At 43.5% G+C, this 26,194-nt stretch overlaps 3 protein-coding genes across 4 annotated transcripts in view; 1 reads left to right on the forward strand and 2 right to left on the reverse strand.

Moving 5' to 3' along the window:
• Positions 1-9,667: 9,667 nt before the first annotated feature.
• LOC306939773 (BCL2/adenovirus E1B 19 kDa protein-interacting protein 3) overlaps positions 9,668-26,194 on the reverse strand; it is an 81,385-nt gene continuing 64,858 nt past the window's right edge. For both annotated transcript variants that reach the window (XM_079524464.1, XM_079524463.1), the window contains exons 3-8: positions 17,363-17,468; positions 12,881-13,019; positions 11,807-11,888; positions 11,612-11,685; positions 10,745-10,888; positions 9,668-10,555 (exon numbers count right to left, since the gene is read on the reverse strand). In XM_079524464.1, coding sequence (XP_079380590.1) covers positions 10,507-10,555; positions 10,745-10,888; positions 11,612-11,685; positions 11,807-11,888; positions 12,881-13,019; positions 17,363-17,411 — 537 coding nt within the window. In that variant the 5' untranslated portion in view covers positions 17,412-17,468 and the 3' untranslated portion in view covers positions 9,668-10,506. The remainder of the gene's footprint in view (positions 10,556-10,744; positions 10,889-11,611; positions 11,686-11,806; positions 11,889-12,880; positions 13,020-17,362; positions 17,469-26,194) is intronic.
• LOC306939430 (kelch domain-containing protein 3-like) lies at positions 23,242-24,312 on the reverse strand (the record flags this gene model as incomplete). Its single annotated transcript, XM_079524018.1, has 1 exon — positions 23,242-24,312. One exon carries the CDS (start codon positions 24,310-24,312, stop codon positions 23,242-23,244), a length of 1,071 nt encoding a protein of 356 aa, XP_079380144.1.
• Positions 24,727-26,112, forward strand: LOC306939431 (ataxin-10-like; the record flags this gene model as incomplete). Its single annotated transcript, XM_079524019.1, has 1 exon — positions 24,727-26,112. The coding sequence occupies one exon, from the start codon at positions 24,727-24,729 to the stop codon at positions 26,110-26,112; it is 1,386 nt and encodes a 461-aa protein (XP_079380145.1).

Raw genomic sequence — 26,194 nt, forward strand, 5'->3', positions numbered from 1 at the left:
GGATCAGAGAAAGCCCCATAGACCTCTGCGGGGCCAGGAGTCCAACCGTTGAACAGACCACATCAGTGTGCTTGCAGACCTCAAGGTTGCGTCATGTCACGGTGTGGTTTGATGAGATCAGACATTAAACTGTGAATGAGACCAAACCCCAACTGTCTCTGAAACGGACTCATTATTAGCCTGAATCCCAGGTTTACTGTACTGATTTGAAGGATTATTCTTTTCTGCGCTGTTGGTTTAGTTCAGAGACTAAATAGCATAGAATTGCTATAATTAGCCTTGCAGCAAAATGTACCGTGTATGGGGGATGAGTTTGCAATACTGATTTTAAACAGCAAATAACAAAGGAATAAGGATGTCTGGGTGCTCAGAAGAAGTCCTTGAAAATTATAGCCTCAAAGCTTTGTGCAGATTATAAAAAACAAACAAAAAAAACAAGAAAGAACTTTGATTCAAAGTGATGCTAAATTGCCAAGTGATGGAACAAAATAAAACATTTAGATAAACTAACTCAGCTCTTTTTAAAACTTTCTCATCTTGTACTTGTGTTCTGTGCTGTTCTCATGCATGTTGTATGTTGTTTCCCGTTTATATTAATATCAGTTTAATTTGTTATGTTTGTGTACATCATGTAAGTATTATGTATCAGTCTTTTATAACACCAGTTGCCATTCTCATATGCCATGAGTGCATGGAGCGTGAAGTGTGAACACGAGGACACGCCCCAACGAACCGAGGAGGTAGTGTAGTGTGGCCAAGGGCAGTGTAGCGTGAACAAGACCCGACCACAACAGCTCAGCTCTATTGGCACAGCGGGTTGTGAGTCTGGGTTGCCGAGATCGAGATCGATCCTAGCACAAATCACTACATTGTAACGTCCACTCCTAGTACTTAAAGCTAAATTAAAGAACAACAAGAAATATTCATAAAATAAAGGTAATCCATCCAAGAGTTTGTCTGACTTAGCCCAGCAGTTTCCCATATTAGCTCCGGACAGACCAGACACTCAGACATGCATGGCATGCACACAGATCCCCTCGTAGACGGCTAGCCTCTTGCAGAACCACGCTGTAAAAATGGATATAGATTTCTTAGATATAGATTCTTGTTAACCCCAGCTCTAGGTGACTTTGTCCACTAGACTTTGTTTTATGTCAAATAGCAACAATAGCAGATTAACAAGACTGTTGATCTGCTATTTTCATCTGCTAAAAAAAGAAAATGAAAATGTGACCCAAATAGGGACACCAGGGTTCATGTGGTTAAATCTGTGTAATGCAAGACTCTGAGGTTTAAGGCCTTGGTCTGTACCATTTAACGTAAATTACACATGCGAGTCAGTCAGGGATATTATATCGCCAGCATAGATCTATCAAATCGCCAGCCCAGTCCAGCCGAGCGTCTCACTCTCTGTTATTATAAGTAAGTACAGTTTATTTATAGAGCACCTTTCACAGACAATCACAGTCACAAAGTGCTTTAACAACAAAAAGTCACTAATAAAGTAAGACAAAAATAGAGTTAAAATAAAGCAATCAACATTTTACCAAGCCGGCTATGGAAAGGCCTGTCTAGAAAGGTGAGTTTTTAATAGTCCTTTAAACATGACCACATAATCCACAGTTCTTAGCTGGAGGGGGAGCTCATTCCATACTTAGCCTAGGGGCAAAACCTGCAAAGGCTCGATCACCTTTAGTTATGAGGAACAAAACCAGCAAAGCCTGGAATGTGGATCTCAGTGATCTTCTGGGCACATGTGGTTGGAACAGGTCAGACAGATAAGGAGGTGCCTGGCCATGGAGGGCTCTGTGTGTAATAACAAGAATCTTAAAATGTATTCTGTAATTAACTAGGAGCCAATGCAAGGAGGCAAGCACGGGTGTTATGACAAGATCTCCTGGACCTGGTCAGAAACCTAGCAGCTGTATTCTGGACCATTTGCAGGCGATGGTTTTAGACAGACAGGTAAAAAGAGAATTACAATAATAATCAAGACGTGATGACACAAGTGCGTGGATAATCGTTTCTAACTCTGGGTGTGAAACAACTGATCTTAGTTTGGCAATGTTACGAAGGTGATAAAAGCAAGTGTGTGATACAGAATTAACATCATTAACAATTAACATCTAAAAGCATAGACTGATCTACTATTATACTGACTGTAACTCTTAATGCATGGATGTTATACAATACATCCTGAATAACCCGGGCTCTCTGCCAACTCTGAACAAGTCAAATGGCATGAAGTTATTCTTCATCTATAATCATCAAGTGTGTTGCTCCCCCAAAATAATTGATTTTCAACATGTTTTTCCATTTCTTGCAAGCAACATGTACGGTTGCACAACAAAGTATAATATAGCTCAGAACAGAAATGTTCAGAACCAGTCGAACATATAGCCTATGTAAAGAAAAATGTGTTTCATGTCAGATATATCTCTTTATCCAAGAGTTGTTTAAAGATGGAGTGCCGTGATGTCTTTCCACCCTAAAACATCAGGTACTATAAATGCACCAAGTCTCTGTGTGTGACTGTGCGTAATCCACGTAACTCGGGAACTGTTCGCCCCACCGACTTCAAATTCGATTCACGCGTTCCACACCACCACAGGGGTGCACGTGCTCGGTGTCGAGTCGGTCGGACTAACAGTTGTCCGCCCCAAAGGGGGAGGGGTTAGGGGAGGGGATGATATTGTTATGTCACCATATCACTGTTTTTTCATTGGCACATTTGACTATCAAGGTTTCAGCCTCCAGGAAGAAACCCAAAATACATAAAGAGAACTGTCACCTCATACACATGAAAAACTGGAAAATAATACAAAAATCACAGCACTCCATCTTTAATAGAGTTTTACCGTACCAAGTAAAAAAAATATGTAAAGAACAATAATTATTGCATCCAAGAACATTTGTGAAAGCACTGCTAGATTTTATGCATTTGTATTACCTGACCAAATTACTCGGCTCAAGCTGTCTTTAAAATCACTCGAAAACACTCCACCTCCAACCTCAATGTGAGGACATTGTAACATAACCTCCGGCCTACTTTTCTTGGAGATCAGGGGTATTATTTGAGAAGATTGATGATAGATGCACTGTTTTTTTCTTCAGGTTTTTCTTTTTTTTGTGTTATTTTCTTTTTATTATTATTACTGCGGTGGGGAACCATAGGATATCGTTTCTAAAACAACAGTGTGCTTTCAGTAACACATTAAATGTGTCAGTGTAATTTGTGGAGTCCGCTCAAAGCCACTGCATGGTGGCAGAGTTCTCTGTGATGGGTTTACCACATGTAATGGCAGTCTTGTATTCCATCGTATGATGGTGTCGGTGCTGAAAATAGCCGATCTACAAGCTCACAACGTGTCGCATCCACGGCACGTTGTAAGCTTGTAGCTCGGCTATTTTCTAAGTTAAACACCATCTTGCGACACAGTATATAAATCGGGCTTAACTCAGAGTTCACTAGTAGTCCATTAGACTACCCCAGCTGTTCCTACTCTGTCATTGTCCAGTCACACACACACACACACACACACACACACACACACACACACACACACACACACACACACACACACACACACACACACACACACACACACACACACACACACACACACACACACACACACACACACACACAAGCTGGCTTCATTCATAACACTCACTCCATCTTAGGCTTTTAAAGTATATATCACCATTAATGGACCTTGTTTGGTTAATTATGGGTGGCCGAGGACCTTATGGACCTTATGTATCGAGACTTCAATTCTACCTCAACCCTATACAATAGGCCTACACGACCAATCGTCAGCCGTTTGACCCATTGCATGTTGACGAGGACAAACAGATTCACGATTCCCAGCGTATCAGTATGCAACTAGAGCGGTGCCGAGTGGGCAGAATCAGACGTCGTACCGCTCGGCACGTGTGCTCACGCGGCTAGTGCCCTGCTTGGGCTCAAGTCCACTTCTGACGTCACGTCTGCCTTGTTTCGTTTGGTAATAAGCACATTATCATATCTACAGAATGTCCCGTTGGAAAAGACAATAATGTTTTTCACCTGTGTCACTGTCACCTGTATTAAAATGCCCAATGGTGCATTATTACTGGTGCATTATCAGCCTATTATGAGTTGGGAGTGCGAATGCGTGTAGGGAAGCCTGTCGCTTCAAACATCTCATGAATGCGTGTAGGGGAGCCTGTCGCTTCAAACATCTCATGAATGTGTGTAGGGGAGCCTGTCGCTTCAAACATCTCACAAATGCGTGTAGGGGAGCCTGTCACTTCAAATCAGATGCTTGATCAGATCAGAAAGTGTGACCTAATGAGTCAGACTTGAAGAATACATCTTCGATCCTCTCCCTCTTTCATATACCTCTGATCTCTTATCTAGTCTCTCTCTCAACTCATCCCCTACAGAGAGTTTGTATTCAATCATCCTCAGCAGGGGTCCCTCAGTGTGAGGAGGACTGAGGTGATGAAGAGAGAAATCCTCTCCTCTGATCTTCTCCTTATCTTTGTCCCCTCACTGTTGGTGTCACACCTCCTCACACTGCACACTGGGAGTGGGGTGGCGCGCGCGCGCGCACACACACACACACACACACACACACACACACACACACACACACACACACACACACACACACACACACACACACACACACACACACACACACACACACACACACACACACACACACACACACACACACACACACACACACACACACACAGGGGAGCAATGGGAGCATAGTCTTACTCAGGGACATGACAAACCGGTGCTTAGATCTGATATTTTTAGTATTTAAAAAATAAACAAAAACACAGCGAGGCAGCCATCGATCAAAACCCAACATTGGGCATTTTAATACAGGTGACAGTGACACAGGTGAAAAACATTATTGTCTTTTCCAACGGGACATTCTGTAGATATGATAATGTGCTTATTACCAAACGAAAGCCTTATTGGGGATGTTAACAGCATTAGTCTAAATAGATTATTTCTTGGAGCATCAAACAAGAGTTGCAGGTGACTACTTTTGATTATTTAGATAGTTGTGGCTCACACAGTTTGGCTCAGCACCAGAGAACAGACTCTGCGTAATAATTACCACAAAGTTAAGAGCAAAAAGCCTGTCAGCAATCAGACTGATTGTACTGTACACCAAAGACTATCATTCTCTTGTCACAAAATAGAGCTATTTTGTAAAATGTATGCTGTATGCAAATTAGCGAAAAAGAATGTAGTGTTGGAAAGCAGACAGTTCATGTATATTCCTGAAGTGTTTCTGGTACGATTAGGGTATTCATCAATTTATTATCCAAGGTATTGTCTTGTCATGGACGATATAGAGCTATTAGATTTGTCAAATGTATGCTATATTCAAATGAGAGTTAACAAATGTAGTGTCGTAAATCAGATAGTTAATGTATTTATTCCTGAAGTGTTTATGGTACGATTAGGGTATTCATCAATTTATTATCAAAGCCTCTATGCATGTATACAGCATACCAATTTATTATCAAAGCCTCTATGCATGTATACAGCATACCAATTTATTATCAAAGCCTCTATGCATGTATACAGCATACCAAATTCACCATCATCCTAAAACACACTGATATCTGATAAGCACTTCTGTTCCAAGGTTTATGAAGGTGGCAGCGGTGGCCGAACGGATAGCCGAGCGGTCTTGATACCGGAAGGTCGCCAGTTCGAATCAGCGGTCCGACACGTTAAAATTACCACCGCTGAAGTGCCCTTGAACAAGGCATTGAACCACTACGATGAAATGTGTTCTATGAGCAGGGCCTGGCTGGAAACAAGTTCTTGAGCTTAGCCCAGATACCCTGGGTGAATATAGTAATCATTTCAATGTAAGAATGTAAAAGTGCAGAGTCAGGGCCCCCAAACAAAGGAAGGTCTTACATAGAAATGTTTAATGAAGAATGTGTGTCCAAAAAGTGTGAGAATTTATGTATTTGTGCCCAAGAGGAGGGACCTAACTTAGCTTATGTGAATCTAAAGTATTCACAGTGATTCTCAAGGACCCCCAGGTTGATATGCATTAGGCCATGGATCATCGTCTCCGCCAAGCCGAATGTGTGTCCGAGACTATGATTTCGCTGCCGTCCATTCCTCCGTGTGTCCTTAGGACTGTGTATAGATAATCTCCAGCACAGATGGCCCGCTGGACGTGAAACTGTGCACACACACTCTCTGCAGGCCAGAGCAGAACTCCTGCCCCAAATTTTACACATCAGCCACTGGGAGGCAGATTTAAAGTCATGTGTTCAAGACAGGTCTGTCTGATTTTTCAGATTCCATCCCGATTGGCTTTCAAAGTTTGCAGGAGTGGTTCGTTTTGAACAAAATGCCTCAAATCATTAACGCAGCATCCTCTTGCCGTGACTTTGCACATATATTCCCACTATACGAAACAGATTTTTGCAAAAACATTTGTTTATATTACTCCTACACATTCTGTCCAAACATTATGCAAATCGGTACACATTGTCTCTATAATCATGTGATCAACACAGATCTGTCCGATCTTTCTTATTCCATCCTGATTGGCTGAGATTGGCATTGGCATCCAAAGTTTGAAGGGGTGGCTCGTTTTGAACAAAATGCCTCAAATCATGAATGCAGCTTCTGAGAGAATATAACGAGATATTGTCAAAACATCACGCAACTTCATTCTGATTGGCTATAAAGATTGACTTCTTCTACCTGCATGGCCTGGCGGAGACCTGTGCTTGGAGGAGCACATTCTTTTAGTTTGATATGATTTTATGTCTGGGACCTCACTGTAAAAGCCTCATTGTTAATTTAACCCATTTTGGGGCGGGAACCCGTTTTGGTGTTTTAAACATTGTTATAATTTAGCTATTGAAAAATAGCAGATCTACAAGCTCATAGCGCGCCACCGAGTGGCGCGCTATGAACTTGTAGGTCTGCTATTTTTGAAAAATCGTTAAAATGTGCCTCAAATCTTTCCGAAAATTGTCATGATTTAGAAAACTTTTTTTTTTAAATTTCGACATCAGGCCTGAATGGGTTAACTCCAAACTATCAATCACATAGTTCCCCTGTAACACCCTCAAGGACCTCTGGGGGCCCCTGGACCTTACTGGGGGCCCCTGGACCTTACTGTACTTTGAAAAGCAGTGTTCAAGAACTCCAGTAAGTGTGCTTCTGTTAAGCCACATGCTTTTGATAACGGATGAAGCGTGAAGGATATACTATATCAGAGCATGTTGTCTTTAGACACTGGATAATACAGTAGTATAGGGAAACTGACCATATTTGGTAAATCGAACGTACTCGTGTACAGCCTCTATGACCTTGTTTGAATGTGAAGCCATGGATGACACGCCGTGTTTAAAAGCATTCCTTTGTTAGGAACAGAAACTGTTTGAAACAGGATCCTGTATTTCCTTTCTAGCCGTACATAGGAGTGGGTAGATAATGCCTTTCCCAGTGAGACAGATGTACGATCTCTGAAGTGTAGGGCAGGAAATGAACCCTTTTCTTCCAGAATGTCTAGACCACAGAATTCTGTCCTATGAGGCTTCCCGACTGTTATATGAGATTAACCACTAGGAAACCGATGGGACGACGTCCACACTAGATAGCCTGTCCAGTCCACACACATGTTTGACACCATCTACTTAAGCCCTGTTTTATACTTAATTGTACAACGGTGTAGTCGCACAAAAATAGCTGATCTGCAAGCTCACAATGTGCTGTGAAAATAGCTGACATACAAGCTCACAATGCATCACGCAGCGATAAAGCTGTGAGCTTGTAGACCTGCTATTTTGGCAACTTTTCAAATAAAAAAATTGGAGGGGGGAATTTGAAACATTCGCCGGGTTGAAAGTGGATATTCCACATGTACCTCGTTGCTGCTGCTCTGCAGCATATCATGTCAACATTTAAATAAATTAAGAGTGCCTTAAAACATGAGTTCCGTGAGTGCTGGTTTTCTCTTTTAGAGAAATTTCTGTTAAAGTTATTTACCCGACCGCACACCCAGTAAGAATGCTCAAGAAGTTTGAGACTGTTTGGAGTTGTGCGATACCTTGATAACATGTACCTAGACGCCTACATGACTTAATTCACGTAGACTATCATGACTTTCACTTACAATGCACACTACATAAACTAATATTTCCTTTTCCAGTTATTACATCATATGAACATATGGTGGTGACACAGTCCCATGCATGAAGAAGTCATTATACGACTTTAAAGTAGACTAATAGGCGTGTAATTGTGGGGGATGTGGCATTGTAGAATACCCTACCCCACCTGTGACTACCATATTGGAAACGGTATTAAGTCTGGTTTAAAAGGAACGTTCCAAAACCGTTGTTCCACATAAATTATACACGTCACTGCATCACACAACAGGATTATGCAGGAGAAGAAATTCAACTTCTTCAATTTGATATACAGGTTATGAATTCAGAGCTAAAGACCATTGGTGCCATGGTCTGTGTGTGTGTGTGTGTGTGTGTGTGTGTGTGTGTGTGTGTGTGTGTGTGTGTGTGTGTGTGTGTGTGTGTTCACGCTCACACATGTCCCATGAATACAATCCAGGTGTTTTTGTGGTCTGTCCAAGCAGCATGTTGTTGCACCGTCAGCTTTGGTGTGTCTAGAGGTGGTTTAATGGGCTCAGCAGGACCTTGCACATCAAACACTCTGCTAATGGCTGATAAACTCATTGGGCTCGGAGTCGGCCATACAACAATTATATGCGGGCAATTTACTCACTAGGCAGTTAAGTTGTGACGGCGTTGTGCGGTCGAAAACAACCGTCCTATGAGCTCACAACAAAATAGTGTTTACTGTTGTCAATAAACACATTTATTTATGTGGAAAGGTTATTGTGAGAAATATAGCATTGAAAGATTATATCAAAACGTTGAATTGAAAGACTTGCACAGTTGCACAGTATGACTTTGACCACTTGAACCCCAGCAACCATATTCTGCGGGGAACGTTAGCCCACAGATCTTTGGCAAAGGCATTTGGTGTAGACGGAAAGAAGCGGTCCAATTAAGTACAGACTACAGAGACAACTCTGCTTGAGTCCCAGTTCAACAAGGCCCGCTATATTCATGAGATGCTGACCAGGGCCAGAGAGGGAAAAGGAGGTCTTGCTCGTTCATGGGAAGGTAATAAAATGTCAAACCCATGACTGGTCAGAGCAGCCGGCTTGTTAAAGAAAAAAAGGAAAAGGAAGAGTTACGTGATGTAAGGGATGACAGACGGAAAAGGACAGACTGGTGTGATGATGTCACGACATTTCTGTAGGAGCTCGTCAGTTTTTCAGCAGATGTTGTGGTTTCCAATGCTGTACTGTACGTGAGCAGCTTACACACTGGGCCATAATGTGACTCTCTGAAAGTACTGTACAGCCTTTCTAGACATAATGTCCTGACAAAATAAACATTATGTGCAAGTTATACATTATAAAGCACTTAACTTTTAATTGCTGTTGTTGAAATATACATTCTATATACAATCCATACAAATAAACATGCCATGATTCTGCAAATACTAAGGCTTGCCCCATATGTCCCTTGAAATGGTCACCAAATATTATCATATTCAGCATGTCTACATCCTACAACAATACCTAAATACATTTCCTGACTTAAAGAGAATAAGATCCACATTGAGGTTGTGAAGGTTGAGATTTAATTTGGGTCATTGTAGCTCAGACAGATAGTTGAGGGGACAAAGAGCACAGAGACAGCATTTTATGTTTTGTCAAAATAAAACAACGTCAGAGCACAAACCCCTAAGAACTGCTGTAAACGAATCACTCTTATAGAGGGTGATAGCTAACATATAATACAATTCATGCATTCTCTCTCATTGCAACCATGATAGCACTGTGAATCTCCACTGATTTCATTGATTAAGCTGTGATAAAAATGTTTCTCTGATGATGTTTTACACTGGCGTCACTTTAGATGAGTAGCCAACTAGCCATACAGTACCATCCATTTAGTCATTTTTTTACAAGATCGCCACAGACTAACAGACAGAACATGGATAGAGTTCTGCATGGTGGATAAATAGATACAGAGACGGTAGAACAGAAAGGCAGTCTTCTGTGGTTTCCCCATGGCTAGGGCTGTCGCGATTACACATTTAAGTTGACGATTAATTGTCACACAAAATTGATAGATCAGCTATTTTCCAAAAATAGCAGTAATAGCTGGTCTACAATAACTGACGCAGGTCAGCTATTTTGGGAAAATGTTTGGAAAGTATGAATTTTCTTTAACATGGAAACGATACTGACGATTCTATAAAAAATAATCGCAATTATCTCAAATTCTTGCGATTGGGCGATTATGTAATAATTGTGACAGGCCTACCCATGACTGGATCAACATTCGAATACGGGTACACACAGTATGTATTTGTATGATCGAGGAGGGTGGCAGGACTGTCACTAGCCAGACCATATGTCACAGTATGCTGGTTGTAGAGGCAGCTAATCGTTTCCCTATGAAGATCCTAAAAGAATAATAGAATATACATGATAAATACAAGTTTTTATTTAATCTGTGAAATTGACCAATTGCTAGACAACAAAATGAAATGGTCGACACTAAAGAGCAAAGTGTGTGTGCGTGTGTGTGTTTGCGTGCTTGCATGCGTGCGTGTGTTTGTGTGTGTGTGCGACTGTGCTTGTGTGTTTCTTACCCGACTCCCAGTGTGAGGAGGTGTGACACCAACAGTGAGGGGACAAAGATAAGGAGAAGATCAGAGGAGAGGATTCCTCTCTTCATCACCTCAGTCTTCCTCACACTGAGGGACCCCTGCTGAGGATGATGGAATACAAACTCTCTGTAGGGGATGAGTTGAGAAAGATGGGAGATAAGAGATCAGAGGTGAAGATGAGGGGAGCCAAGGCCTTTAAATAAAGTTTCTCTTTGAGAACAAGCACAAAATAAATACAAACCACTATTTTTGAAGGCTTTCGGAATTTGAACAATGACTTTGGCTATGAAGTAATCGCCGATATATTGGTCTGGCTCTAATGATGAAATATTCAGCAGGTCTGACTTGTTTAGGTTACGCATTCTCACTGCCAAGTGCTGTGTTGCTTTTCAACGTTCCCGGTAGTCCCACATGACTGACAATGACTGATTCTTACTCCCAACTAGTAAAAGGTTGACGTGCCAGTAAAGAAAAATGAAATGCCTAGCGGTGTGATATCCACTTCTGCTGACTCTGTTCTGTCTGCATACTGATCATTTTGCTCTCAGTAACAAAGGCCTGACGCTTCCTCAGATGCTTCCCAACTTGTCACCGTAGTACGAGCTGGTTGTGTTTAGACAGCTCATTTTCACTCCCATCTCGTGACATAGTAGTGACACTTGGTGAAGACCCCCTTGGGTCACACACTCAAAACTTTATACAAAGAAAATACACTGTCAGTGTGGGGTGCCGTTTGCTTTGTTTCAGGCTCAGAAGTTAACCAAGCATCATTATATGATGACGTGGGAGTGAGAATGCGTTGGTTTAACTTTCGACCACAGAAAAGAGGTGAAAGAATTCAGAATGTACTTTGGTGGCATATTTTCAGGTCTGCTGGACCAGTCCCAGACCCACTCAGCATCCACTCGCTGCTCAACCTCCTCCTTGAGATAGAAAAGAGGTTCCGTAAAAACAAGACAAGAGTCAAGATTAACCACTTTTAAGTATAATGATTGTAAAGAGTAAGGCAGATGAAGATGAACCATTTGAATGTTTTAGGAATACCTGTATGGTAACACATTGACTGTCGTGCTCATTGGCAGGTTGGGGGGATTCACTCATCGGTGGAGTCTCAGTCTGAGGGGGACTGCAGACAAGACACCGATATTTAAAACCTGCCCCCCAGTCTAATAATCAGACAGTTCAGATAGTGTGTGTGTGTGTGTGTGTGTGTGTGTGTGTGTGTGTGTGTGTGTGTGTGTGTGTGTGTGTGTGTGTGTGAATACATGGGGACGGACGGACAGACAGACAGACAGACAGACAGACACACTTTTAGTTGGAGCGGTTGGGCACCCCAACAAAATGTTTATGGGTGTGTGGGTGTCCTTGAAACAAAAAAAAGGTTTTAGGGCCACTGTTTTAGTGCAACAGACCGAGGGGTTATGAATGAATTATGACATACTGTAGAGTAGACTCTCACTCAGACCTACCATGCTGTTCCAGCCGAAGGTTGTTTTGGCTTTTTAGGCCCCCTCTGGTGGACACATTTGGGGACAGAGTGCCATGCAGACATACAGTATACTGTAGAGACTAGTCTCTCAGATGGGGTCCCAAATGTATGGAATCAGAACAGACTCATAATTATCCGTATCCGTAAAACAGATTTGTACTCGTATAGGCAATTCGTAACAAACAGTCTGTAAGTGTAAATCACATTTGTACCTGCAATGTACGATTCGTAACTCTTATTCTCAGATTCGTAATTCAAATTTTCAATGTGTCAAATTCAAATGTGTCTCAAATACCCACATCTGTGTGTCAACTTGTACATTTTAGAAGGAGATTTATTTGTGACTCTCCACTGATTTTTGTGAGTAATTGTCTCCACCAGGCCGAAGGCACTCGTTTTTATTTTCTTGAAAACATCTGCACAATGAAGCTTTAAAGGAAAATGTTGCTGTCTATGTGACACACACACACACACACACACACACACACACACACACACACACACACACACACACACACACACACACACACACACACACACACACACACACACACACACACACACACACACACACACACACACACACACACACACACACACACACACGTCTGCATTATTTGTTTAATTACCTGTCACTCTCCAGCTGAGCCACCAGCAGGATTCCCTCCAGCTCTCCAGGGGAGACACTGTCCTCAAATGAGACACTGTCCTCAAATGAGACACTGTCCTGTGGTCCTGTTATCAGCTCCTCCAGGTCAACCCAGGAGCCTGAAGAGGGAATGACAATACATCTGATACCATTAGAACAGTGTTTCAAGAGCCCCGGAAGTGATATATATTTGTCCACCATTTATAAAAAATTTGTGCCAAAGAGGACATTTTTCAAAAATAGCAGATCTACAAGCTCACAACATATCGCATGTGGAGCTTGTAGATGGGCTATTTCCAAATAGCCAAAACATGGCTAAGTGTTTAAACTGTTCCTCATTTTGCTGGGGACTCCCTGGAACCCCCTCAAGGACCCCAGGCCCCACTTTGCAGGCATTAGAATACACACGCAGTCAGCAAATACACAGAAAACGGTCATCAAAGATCCAACATACATCTATCTACAGTGACTGTTAAGAAGCATACGACACACGTAATCAAGTCAAATTAAATTAAATGTTAACAGGGGCAGCAGGTGCATGTTGTTGCTGTTCGTTGGCATATGGTGAGTATTAGAACCAGCACACTGGCTGATGTCCTGACATGACATCAGAGAGGAGCTGAACGCCACAAGGACAGCAAACACTTAAATACTTAATCAGATACGTACTTATGCACGCACGCACACACGCTCACAGTACGCACATCAACACATAAACACACACTAGATGGTCTGAGCTCAACTAATCCAAGCAGACAGAATGTTTGTTTTAAGTTGTGGAATCCTCTGTTCTCTCCTCACACACTGTCTACTTGAGTTGTAAATGAGCCTGCATAGAGTAGACGCCCATCAGCATGCATGCTCCATGTGAACTGAATTCTGTCTTTCTTCTCATCTTACCAGTTTTTATGTCCTGGCTGTGACAAACTACTATCTAGAAGTGTGTGTGTGTGTGTGTGTGTGTGTGTGTGTGTGTGTGTGTGTGTGTGTGTGTCCGTGCGTGCATGCTCACAAACCGCCAGACTTATCAGTGCCAAATGTGGTGAAATAACTCATGCATTTATTTTGCTTCACATATGTTTTGTTTTATGGGTCATTTTAAGCCTTTTTTGTCAGTGACAGTAGATAGGACATGCAGAGAGAGAGAGAGAGAGAGAGAGAGAGAGAGAGAGAGAGAGAGAGAGAGAGAGAGAGAGAGAGAGAGAGAGAGAGAGAGAGAGAGAGAGAGAGAGAGAGAGAGAGAGAGAGAGAGAGTAACAATACAGCAAGGCCACTCACTCACTGATCAGATGTCCTATGCGCCACAACGTTGCCCTCTATTTTGTGTTTCGTCACTGACTGACATCATAGACCGGCCACATGAAGCTTAAGATCCACATGGACACCATGCCATTATTAGTTCCCGTTCTCATTTTCAATTATTGTATTTATTTGTATTCCTAACACAGTGTACTTGTATACGCTGCCAGTGTGAGGAAAGCATGATGGGTGTGGGCCAGGGGTGGGCAACTTTGATGATGGAGAGGGCCACTATATTTCCACACTCACTCCCTAGAGCCATATATTACTGTCGTAGCAAAAATAGCCGATCTACAAGCTCAAAACGCGTCGCGCTGCGACGCGTTTTGAGCTTGTAGATCGGCTATTTTTGCTATATTCAAATTGAAATATTGAATTATTTTTTGCTATTTTTGAATTGGAATCATGAAAATTAATTATACTTGTGTTGAGCAATGAGCTACTAATTTAGACTGAAGTAATTAAAGCGGGTCATGTTTGCATGTTGTGGAATTGTAACAGCTGAAACCAATATTATATCAGTAATCAGTTCTGACATTAACCTGAGGGCCACATTAAGTGAAGGTGGGGGCCTCATGTGGCCCCCGGGCCGCCAGTTGCCCACCCCTGGTGTGGGCAGTGTGTTTGGGGGTTGGAGAGTGGAGCAGGCAAGGGTTCAGAGAGAAAACTGTGCCATTGCCCCAGTTATTCATCCAGAGACAGCGAGCTATGACATAACAACTGCCTGGCAGCCTGCTTTCTGTATTTATTGCATTTGGTCGTTCTGCGGCATCAAAAGAGTGTGGTGAATTGCTGTGCTCATTAAGTAGTTAATGTGGGCCACTGTCATATCAACTCTAAATAATTTGGGCCAGTGGTGGTTCTTAAATTAAACATATGTTGTGCTCTTGCATATTGGATATAGATGCTGGGTATGGCCTAGCTATTTACCATGTGTTTACATCATTCAGTTTTTCCTCAACAAGTTAACACATACTGTATGCACACACTATATACTGTAGGCTACACTGTAGCTAAATGTGTCAGGAAATCTCCATGGCTTAATTGGTTTACGGAGAAGCGGTGAATAAGATACAAACAGGTGAGTCAAGGAATCTCTTTACACAATGACAGTGCGAGTGCCACAACAAGTAACTAAGTACATTTACTCGAGTACTATAATTTTTCACTTTCACTTGAGTAATATTTGACAAGGAGTATCTATACTTTGACTCACTTTGTCCACTACTAGCTAAAATTGGCTGATATGTGATAGCTCATATACTGTATTGTAGCCTAACTTTAACACTGCCAGCGAAAGACCGAATAGGTTGAAATTAGTAGTAGTAGAGTAAGTGAAATTGTTTTGTTAAACTAAGCGTATATACCTATATAGTACTTATTAGAGTTTTAGTTCAGTAACAGGAGTCTCCATGTCTCCTCAGGTCTTTAATAAACAGAAAATGCATTTTAAGGTTGGGATAATATTCTTCATTCAAATAGGACAGAGAACTCACACAGCATACAGATTAAACAAGTTGTAGCATTACGCAGAAGCGGGCTTTGAACCCGGGGCTCCCACTCACCAGACCAACGCGCAACCTGCCGTGCCAATGGGGCTGAGCCCGATTGGCGGGGCTGTTGCGGGCTGGGTCTTGGCTGGGGGCTACAAAGTGAAATTGGAAGTGATGACACAAAGAAATGAGCAGACAAAATTGGAACTGGAACACTATCAAACCGAAGCTAATAAATCTCTCCCGATTTATTTTCTGAGCTGGAGAGACAGAGAGAGTGGGATTACTGAACAAACACTCTATAGCAATGATTACTATCAGAATAGTTCTTTAACACTTACCAGTATCCTACTTTTAACTTGTGTTTTCTGAGGTTACAAGTGTAGGCCTCATTGTGTTATGCCAGTGGTTCCAATGATGTGGGTCCAGGTGTGCATTGGGATTTTGTGACACACACTATTATTGCCTACATACTACACAAAACTGATTTTGTTGTATTGACTATATATGATTACTTTGCGTGGCTTTTATTTCCTATGTTGCAACAGGCAAATGATATACCCTGAAACAATATTGTAGCAACTTTCTGATTATATTATTATATCTGTACCTACCCCCCCCCCCCCCCCCCCATACACACACACACACACACACACACACACACACACACACACACACACACACACACACACACACACACACACACACACACACACACACACACACACACACACACACACACACACACACACACACACACACACACGAAGCAAAACACTTACAGTATAGCTGCAAAAAGTCTGACTATGATTAGTATCACCTGTGCTATCATGTCACACCAACCACACTAAGCACTGAACCGAGGGAAACTGACTGAGGGAGGTAATTAATGCATTCGTTAATGACAGCAGGAGGTCAGTCATAACTCATAACTTCAAAGGTTGTGTTAGGGGGGAGAGAGAGAGAGAGAGAGAGAGAGACAGAGAGAGAGAGAGACAGAGAGAGAGACAGAGAGCTAGAGAGAGAGAGAGAGAGAGAGAGAGAGAGAGAGAGAGACAGAGAGAGAGACAGAGACAGAGAGAGCTAGAGAGAGAGAGAGAGAGAGAGAGAGAGAGAGAGAGAGAGAGAGAGAGAGACAGAGAGAGAGACAGAGACAGAGACAGAGACAGAGAGAGCTAGAGAGAGAGAGAGAGAGAGACAGAGAGAGAGACAGAGACAGAGAGAGCTAGAGAGAGAGAGAGAGAGAGAGAGATGCGTTTAATACATCACATGCCATCACTCAGAATTTTTTATAGTAGGTACAGTAGGCCTAGAGTTGGGTGCCACCGATATTGTCCCTTATCATTTGACCCATTTAGGCCTGACCTCAATTTTTTTTTAAATCCTTCTAAATCCTCCAGTTTTCTGAAATAAATATTTTCACGATTTTTCAAAAATAGCAGACCTACAAGCTCGTAGCGCGCCACTCGGTGGCGTGCTATGAGCTTGTAGATCTGCTATTTTTCAATAGCTAAATTATAACATAATGTTTAAAACACCAAAAGGGGTTCCCGCCCCAAAATGGGTTAACTGTCCTTTTGCGCAGATCACGCAAACCTCAGCAAAAAGAAAAGGACAATATCGATGGCCTCCAACTGTATATAGGCGTTAATGATGCCTAATGCTCTTACCGTAGCGTGCATTTGCCGGTGTCTCTGTCTGCGAGTCTGACAACGACATCCTTGAACGGGGGGATTCTGCAACTGCAGCAGAGCTCGAAGATGATTCTGAGAGACTCTGAGAACAAATGAAGCCGCTGTAAGTGCAGATGCTTATGTTGATGTAATGTACAGCATGTCTGCTCTAATTGTGTTAAATCCCTATGCTGTTGTAGGCTAGAGTCACTGTCTGTCACCGCGTTAATCCGGCGGCACCCCGCCCACGCTGGAGCGCAGCACGTGGAGTGAAAAAGTAAACAAAACAGAGTGGCTGTCGGGGCTGAACATGACATGAAGCATTGCACTGGGAAGGTTAATAACATTGGCCTATTTCTAAACTATGACATTTGTGTTTGAAGATTGTGTCCAGTAAATTTGCATAGTAGCCTACCCCTCTGATGTACTTGATATTTTGTATTTACTAACACAACACACAGTTTTTTGGGGTAACTGTTTTTCCTATATTTGACAATGGGTTCTCAGATTGTGTCTTCTTCACAGACAATAATCACAAAACAAAAACTTAACTCTTGCTTTGCTGGCCTCTTCCTTGAAATTTCCACAGGGTGGCGACATAAGCACACAAGCACTATGCACACTGACGCAGGAATCTGCAGCCAGGCAGGTTTCTGCTTTGCATGCCTTGCCCCACCTAGACAGACATGGGGATCAAATCGCTTTGCATGTTTCTGATCCAGTCTGGGTCTAGAGAGCACATACGGTATATAAACAGTATATGGCCATTCTTTGATAACCCATGGGTTATCTCGTCAGACTCATAACCCATGATAATCCATTCTGTGAATCATGGCCTGCCACTTTGGACAGTGCACTCGTCAATGCGAGACGCCATTGGCTGCTCAGCATGGGTACCCGCTCGCTTAGTGGCTTGCTCAGTTGCATCCGACGAGCCTGAAGGCCTCGCTGTCACGCCCTTCAGTTTCAGTGACACTTTGGACCCTTTAAATCGTCTGAAGGAGAGAGTTCAGCCGCTGAGCTGCTGTGTGGTGCACCTTGATGAACTCCTTGCCTCGTCCATGCAGTGGTAGTACTTGAATAAGTGCTAGCCTCCGGCAGGTGTTTCAAGCCACTCCCTAAGCACTAAGCACTTCGCAGGTCTCTGTGGGTTTGTGTGATTGCAGAGATTCCCTTCCCTCACTGTACGCCGGCGATCTGCTCCAAGCAGGAAGGCGCTTGACGGCACAAACCGGGGATCTTGTTAACACAAAGATAGAAGTGCACTGCTGATTAGAAAACGACACCCACTGCGCCTCTCCTCCTCTCCTGTCGTCCCTTAATTCTCCACCAATATGCGGCCTGTCCCAAAATAGACAGGCTGTCATCCTTTTTGGATGTATTTTCTGTGCTTCAGACTTCAGCATGCACATAAACAAACATTTGACATTTTGCAGCTGGATCTATTTAATGTGGTGTCTTTATCATCGGGTTATCTGTCATTTGATTTCTATGTTAACACAACTCTCTAGTAGTAACACAATTAAAACATTCTCATAGGTTATGTCTGTTCAACAATAATGTGGTGTGCAAACATATTTTGTATCCTTTTCTCCAGTCTAACTAAATCATATCTCTGTCAGGGAGAAGGCTGTCAGATGATGCAGCCATCATTCTTCACAGGAAAGGATTTGACTGGTGCTTTGCACACAAATACACTGGTATGCTGTGAAAACTACACAAGGAAAGGCGCACACGCGCACACACACACACACACACACACACACACACACACACACACACACACACACACACACACACACACACACACACACACACACACACACACACACACACACACACACACACACACACACACACACACACACACACACACACACACACAAAATAATATGTTAGTAATAATAGTTATTTTGCTTTACAGTCAAGTAACAGATCAATTTCACATTACCTTACTTTACCCATCAATTTCAATAGATCTGAGTCCGACATTGCTCAATGCAGATGTGACTGGAGCGGAGTGATGTAATATGGCTGCCACTCCAAAATTAAAAATTCCATTGAACCAGCCTCCCACTCTAAGCCCCGCCCCATTCCACTATTAGCCCCGCCTCCTGGGACTTTCTTGGCTCCACCCCTCTCCCACTGTTTATATTGCGTTTAGTTTCCAAGATGGCCGCAGCACCAGGACGGGGTGGGGCGGAGGTGAGCGGGTGGGGTTGACATATGCCCTTACTGGGCTGTGTTCACACATTCAAGACACCTGTCTTGTGTCTGTCTTGTGTCTGTGTTTAATGGCCGCTCCAATGCATTTCCAATGGAAGCCCATATGGTTTGACCAAACATTTTGTTTGATGAGGGGGAGGGGGGCAGAACACATCCATCAAAGCTGTGTTCGGACACAAGTCAGGTGTCAGACACAAGGCAAGTGTCTTGAATGTAGCTCAGTAAGGGCATATGTCGACCCCGCCCGCTCACCTCCGCCCCACCCCTCCTGGTGCTGCGGCCATCTTGGAAACTAAACACAATATAAACAGTGGGAGAGGGGTGGGGCCGAGAAAGGCCCTTAATTGCATAGGTCAGTAGTTTGTGGTTTCTTTGGCTCCATATGGAGATCTAAGGGTGGAAGCAGGGGCAGTGTCTTGAGTGTACAGGGTTTGATGAGGGCCCAGGTAGGGCCGGGCCTTACTTTTCGGGCCTGTTGAGAACTCTAGTTTTTGCCGGCTGCCGGCCGCGGCTGCACTAATAACTTTGGGGCGGGCCCATCTAGAGTTTGAATGGACAGGTATCAGTCAAAAGGGAGACATCGAAGAGGAAGGATGGATGGGGAAGGATCCACATATGGAATGTTTGATTGATTGATTGATTGAAGAATTTATTAACAGTTTGCAGAATTACAGTACATTTCAAGCACACACTCAATACAAAGGCTGTTAACTGTGAGTGGACGACCCAATTAAGCATTACACTTGTTTCCAACAGGGTCCACCATGTTCAAATCATCAAAACATTTAGAGACGTACAAATAGACACTTCTATAGACAGAACAGGAATTCATCAAAAAGGAGGTAAAAAGGGAAAAGAAATATATACAGTGAGGGGAAAAAAGGGGGGGGCGGGGGGGGGATTCAGATTTTACGGGGGCCAGTTTCGAATTGCAGCCATCCGTAGGTGCCCTTTGAGAGCGGTTTTGAAGGAGTCAAGGGATTCGCATGTCTTAATGACAGTTGGTAGGGCGTTCCACATTTTGGTGGCATAGGAGCGAAAAGAATTTAGTCCCTTGTTTGTGCCGAATCTGGGTTGTACATGGTTCGTTGCACTCCCTCTGGTGTTGTGGGTGTGAACAGATCAGCTCCATATATGGAGATCTAAGGGTTAGAGGTCAGATCTAGAGTTGCTGGCCAATATTGATGAGATTGATAAGGCATGCCCTTATATGGAGGCATGGGGTGGGTGACGGAAGGACTGAAGGGAAATGCACGTTTACATAGTAAATGTGACCTGCGGTTGTGAAAAAAGTAACTAGTTACTAGGTTACTTTACTTAAAAAAGAATAATAAAAACAATTTAAAAGGGTTTTTGTTGTTCTGTGTCACAGTAAGAGAAAAGACAACTCACTATCATTGTAGCTTACATTACTTCTCTGAAAGGAACCACCGTTGAGATTTATCTCCTCAACAACATACCTGGCAATCAATCTGTTGAGTTGACTCTGGGTGATATGCTGCTGTGGTGGCGATTTAAAATCAATTTTTGTCTGTTTAGATGGTGTTGGTCCATCACTGGTGCAGGTTGTGGTAGAGACCTTGGGGTCTTTGGTCACTAGTTGGGTATCCCCATGGACCTTTGTAAGGTGCTTTAATAGATTGGGATTGCTCTTTATCGCTGTGGACAATGCTTTCTGTCCTCCACAAAATTAGCATTTTACCTCAATATTTTTAGCGTCCTTTATCTGCATGAATTCAAAATATTGTCTGTATTTCCAAGCTGAAAAGCTCCCGCTGTCGCTGTTATGCATTTGCCGTTGTACTGTGTGGTGGTGGGCGACTGGGCGTGCTGCCGGAGTAGTCTCTCTCACTAGAGAGAGAGGCCGTTTCTCGTGATAAGTCATCATTTTCTGCCCAAGTACTGTTCCAATTCTCAAGTTCCCATTTGGCCAAGTACAGACCAAATGTGAACTTGATCCGCCAAATTTAGCAGGTCTGCTACGCAGCAGACTCGTGTTGACTTTTCTGAAGCAAATTGCCCAGAATGCAACAACGGACCACCCATGTTGCCAGCAGTGGAATTATGTACTCCCGGGGCGAACTTCTTAAGTACTCTGAACTCCCAAGGACGCAAGTCTGAACTTCCAAGTTTGGGTATTGAGAAACCTCCAAAGAGGGTGCTGTTTCTCCTTTATTTGCCGTTGGGTTCTCAGATTGGTGTGAGAGCAGAGCACAGAGAGCAGGCCACATGTTAGTTGAGTCTGCACTCTGCACTGCAGTGTCTACACTCCGCAGGGGAAACAGTTCACATAACATAACTCAGGTAACGCACCCATTTAAATCACAGTAACTATAATGACGTTACTGAATGGGGAAAGGTAACTACCGGTAGTTGCGTTACGTAATGTGCTAGCCGCAACACTGGTGAATCTACTGCTGGATATTAGGCTTCTGGGATTCAGACAGAGCTACTCTGCTAGATAGTGTAAAACTGTGACTTGTATTGGTGAAAAAAACACAGGAAAAACACAGCAGCACTTGTGGTTCTGAATCATTAACATCAATTGAATGCCAACTATGGTGAATTGTAGCTCCATATAAAGCAATCTTCTCAAAGTGAACACTACAAATATTTGTCAACACATTTTTATTTTATTATCAATGTTGAAGAATGTTGGGCACTTGTGAAACTAACTTCTAGTAGAGCAAGTGCTTTGTTTAGGGCAGCAGTCACACTTATACAAACTGATTGCACGAAGGGGTGTCAAAGTGTGAGACAAAAGCCAAATTCCAATACCCCAAATCTCGGCCACTCACTCACTCACACTCGGTCACTCATGGTGGTGTTACGGTGAGATTGGTGACCTGCTGAAATACATCACAATCGTGACGAATCACATAATGTCAGTGTCCGAACATAAATCATTGCAGTTTGTTCATTAGCAGAGTTCAACCTAGCGGTATTTAGTCCACGCATTTAAAGACTTCCATGTAAGTTGTGTGAAGTCCACAAGATGGTCACATATTTCGGCAGGGCACCAATTTCACCATAATTTGCCATACTGGAGTGATCGAGTGAGTGAGCGAGTGGCCGAGCTTTTGGGTATTGGAATTTGGCTTTAGTGAATTGTATTTGCTTTAACACAACTGGAATTCCGATCTCATCTCGCTATATCATTGCCTCAAACATGACAGAGCAGCAAATAAATATGAAATAATAATAAAAAATACAAAGGTTGCCACCATTGAAGTCATTTTCGTATCCCAGTTGCTCTCCTTTACAAACATCTGTTTGTGTACAAGTCCTTTTCCATCTGTCTGTTCCTTTGCCCAAAGCATCTCTTTATTTTCTACATTCATTCTACATTCATTCCTGATGTAGATTTACTGGGTGGAGACGTTTCTATTCTTAGACATATCCATGCAGCCATGTCTGCCTTAGAGAGTAGAGTAGAGTTCTATTTCCGCCTGTATGCTGCTTTGTTCCTGGTGGGTATCACTGAGCACATTCATGTGCATTGCTTTCCTTCACATCTAAATGAAATTGGCCTTTGTAAACAGCAATCTCTGGTCTTTCCCTTTCTTCTGTTGCCATGGAATGGATCGGAGCTCTGCCCTCGTCATCTGTTTATTTTTTATAGACTTCTTATTTTGTGGGCTCTTACTTCTTCAGTTGTTGGTAGTCATGGCTGCCAGTTCCCATCTGACGTCATGTGGGAGTCCCGATTGCTCCAGACTATACTGAATGACTGCTAGCTTGCATAGTGTCTTCAGACTAGGACTTAAATACAAGATGTAAAGGTCATTGGGTGTGGATTTGTATCCTCCAAAGAGGATGATACGATTTCCCACCATGCAGCAGCACAGCATAGACAAATATGAATACCCGAGGGGAAAGGGGCTTTTCCCTTTGGCTTCAATCTTCTTCCAGGTGAAAGTCTCTGTATTGAATTTCCAGAGGTCATTGAAGGTCTGTTTCAAGTTGTCTCCACCAAATATGTATAGCTCTTCATTGTAGGCAAAGGCTGAATGACGCCTGCGTCCTTCTGGAAGAAGCTGTGCACAAGGTGTACTCAGCCAGCAGCTGGTTTCAATGTCAAACACGCTGATGTTGTTGCTATGGTTGACTTGACCCCCAAACACAAACATCTTTGTCCCGATGATGGTGGCAGAGTGATTTGATGATGGTTCTGGAGTGCCTCTAGTGTTAATTAAAGACCAGACCATTGTGTCGGTGTCCAACTTGTAGATGTCATTAGTGTATACAGTAAGCCAGTTGTATCCTCCAAAGATATAAATGACATTCTCCAAGACACAGGCTGAGTGGCCGCACCTGCCCTCTGGAACAGTTCCAGAAACATTGGGATTGGACCATCTATGGTTGATGACATCAAATGCATAAAGAATGTTGCAGTACTCACTTCTATTCTTAAACCCTGAGCAGACGCTAAATCCCCCCCAGATGTAGATGATATCTTCTATCAGCACAGCTGTGTGACCCTCACACATGGTGGGAACCTCAGGGAGGTGTTGTCCTCTTCCAATTGCCATAGTGGGCAACGTCATCCAGCGCAAAGACACTGTGTTGAAGATGTGCACCTCAATCTGACCCATGTTGTACATGTAGATCTTCCTGTCGCAGTACCAACCAAAGGAGTACACCCTGTGCCCCACTGCCACAGCAGTGTGGTGAGTGGCTCTCTTTGGTCCACCTTTCTGCTGAACCACCCAGCAAAACATTGCTATGCAAAAGAATGGAGTCACCAATAGCTCTCCCACATTTATTGCTACAGCGGTACACACGTCACTCAAAGCTTGGCCAATCCGTGAAGGGTGGAGTTCAGGAAACTGATGCCTGTTGATCTCACTAATGCTACATTTCTATAGGCTTTTGTATCATTCAGGATTGTTTATATTTGGTTGCCATGGCTTTTCTACTTTCTTCATTCTAACCGCAGAGGGATCTTGCCCAATATTTCGGCAAGACCAGAATACTTTATTGGCAGTTTAAGAAAATTACAGAAAATGACATCATTTTAAATGATGACTGATGTCATCAGGACACTATAAACCCCTTCTCCCCTGTCAGAGAACCCAGCAGTCATGGTGGCTCACAATGAAGCAGGGTGCAGTCTCTCAACATCACTTGTTGACATGTTAAATCAGAACTTGTGTCAGAATCACTTACAGATATTGAAATCATTTAGAACTTCGCTGCTGTGGGACCAAGAATACAGGGAAGGGGTGGAGGAGGACATTTTTGTCAGTCTTTTGAAGATCCTGTCCAAGCTGCAAGAGGAGCTTGAGGACCAAGGTGGTCAATCTGTCCCATTATATATTCAGCTGACTGCAGAGAGTTTCAGGGCTGCAAGGAATGCTTGTGTCCAGAGCCACCGGAACCAGGACCTGCTAAGGGAGCTTGGTTTCATTGAAGTGTCCCTTAAAATCCTAAGCTTGCTTCTGACCCAGGAGAGCAGTGACAGCTTATCTGAACCTCTTGGTTGTGGAATCCAGTTCCTGGGAAACCTTTCAGTGGGAAACCAAGTGTGCAAAGACCACATTTGGCAGCAGACCTTCCCAGCGATCCTCCAACGGCTACTGAGTGTTGATGTTGAGAAGGTCGTGGATTTTGCCTCCATGGTGCTGCACAACTGTCTGGATGAAGCCAAGGTGGAGCAGCTCACCCAGCCCCAGAACCTCCACCTGGCCCTTAGAGTGATGGAGTTGTGCAGGACACGGCCGGACCAGGAGTGGCCACTTCTAATCGCTACCAAACACTTCCTCAAGTCTTCTGCCCTGGTAGAGTCTATGTACACCAGGATGTCTCCGCTGGAGAGGGTCACTCTGCTGGAATTGCTGTCTGCCCATCTGCTGGAGGAGGACTCTGAGTCTGAGGAGTGTGGTATCCCCCCTGACGTGGCCCGATTCTTGGCCTGTTGCTTCCAGAAAAGCTGTGGAGCTATCCTCACACTCGCCTGCAGCTCTGCCACCAGTGATGAGGAGGCACGGACGGTGATCAGTCTTTTGGACGTGCTGTGTGAGTTGACCTCGGACCGCAGACGGTTCATGTTCCTTCAGAAGCATCCTGGCCTACTCCAGTCCACAGTTGAGCTCCTGCAGCAGGTCCATGCCTTGGGGAAGGCCAGCAAGAATGTCTTCAGCGCTGCTCAGAACTTCTCTTTCAGCCAAAGTGGAGACACCACGTCTTCCTCCCCCTCTGTCGGCTTCAAAGCTCATCTCATCAGACTCATAGGAAACCTCTGTCACAGCAACATCAGCAACCAAAACAAGGTGAGAGAGCTGAAAGGAATCCACCTCATCCTGAACAACTGCAGCTTAGACAGCAATAATCCATTCATTAGACAGTGGGCCATATTCGCCATCCGGAACCTCTTGGAGCAGAACCCGGAGAACCAGCAGCTGGTGTCTGGGTTGGAACTACAGGGGGCGGCCGACGACTCTAGCCTCCTGGATCTGGGCTTCCAGGTGGAGGAACGGGACGGCACACTGCTGCTCAAACCTGTGAAAAAAGATTCCTGATGAAAGCCACGACGGAGAAAACTGGAGAGACCATGCTCAGCGACCTGCTCAGTGGCTTGAGCAGGTTCTCATGGTTAGTGAT

This window comes from Electrona antarctica (genome assembly GCF_951216825.1).
Source record: "Electrona antarctica genome assembly, chromosome: 16".
In the NCBI taxonomy this organism is placed as follows: Eukaryota; Metazoa; Chordata; class Actinopteri; order Myctophiformes; family Myctophidae; genus Electrona; species Electrona antarctica.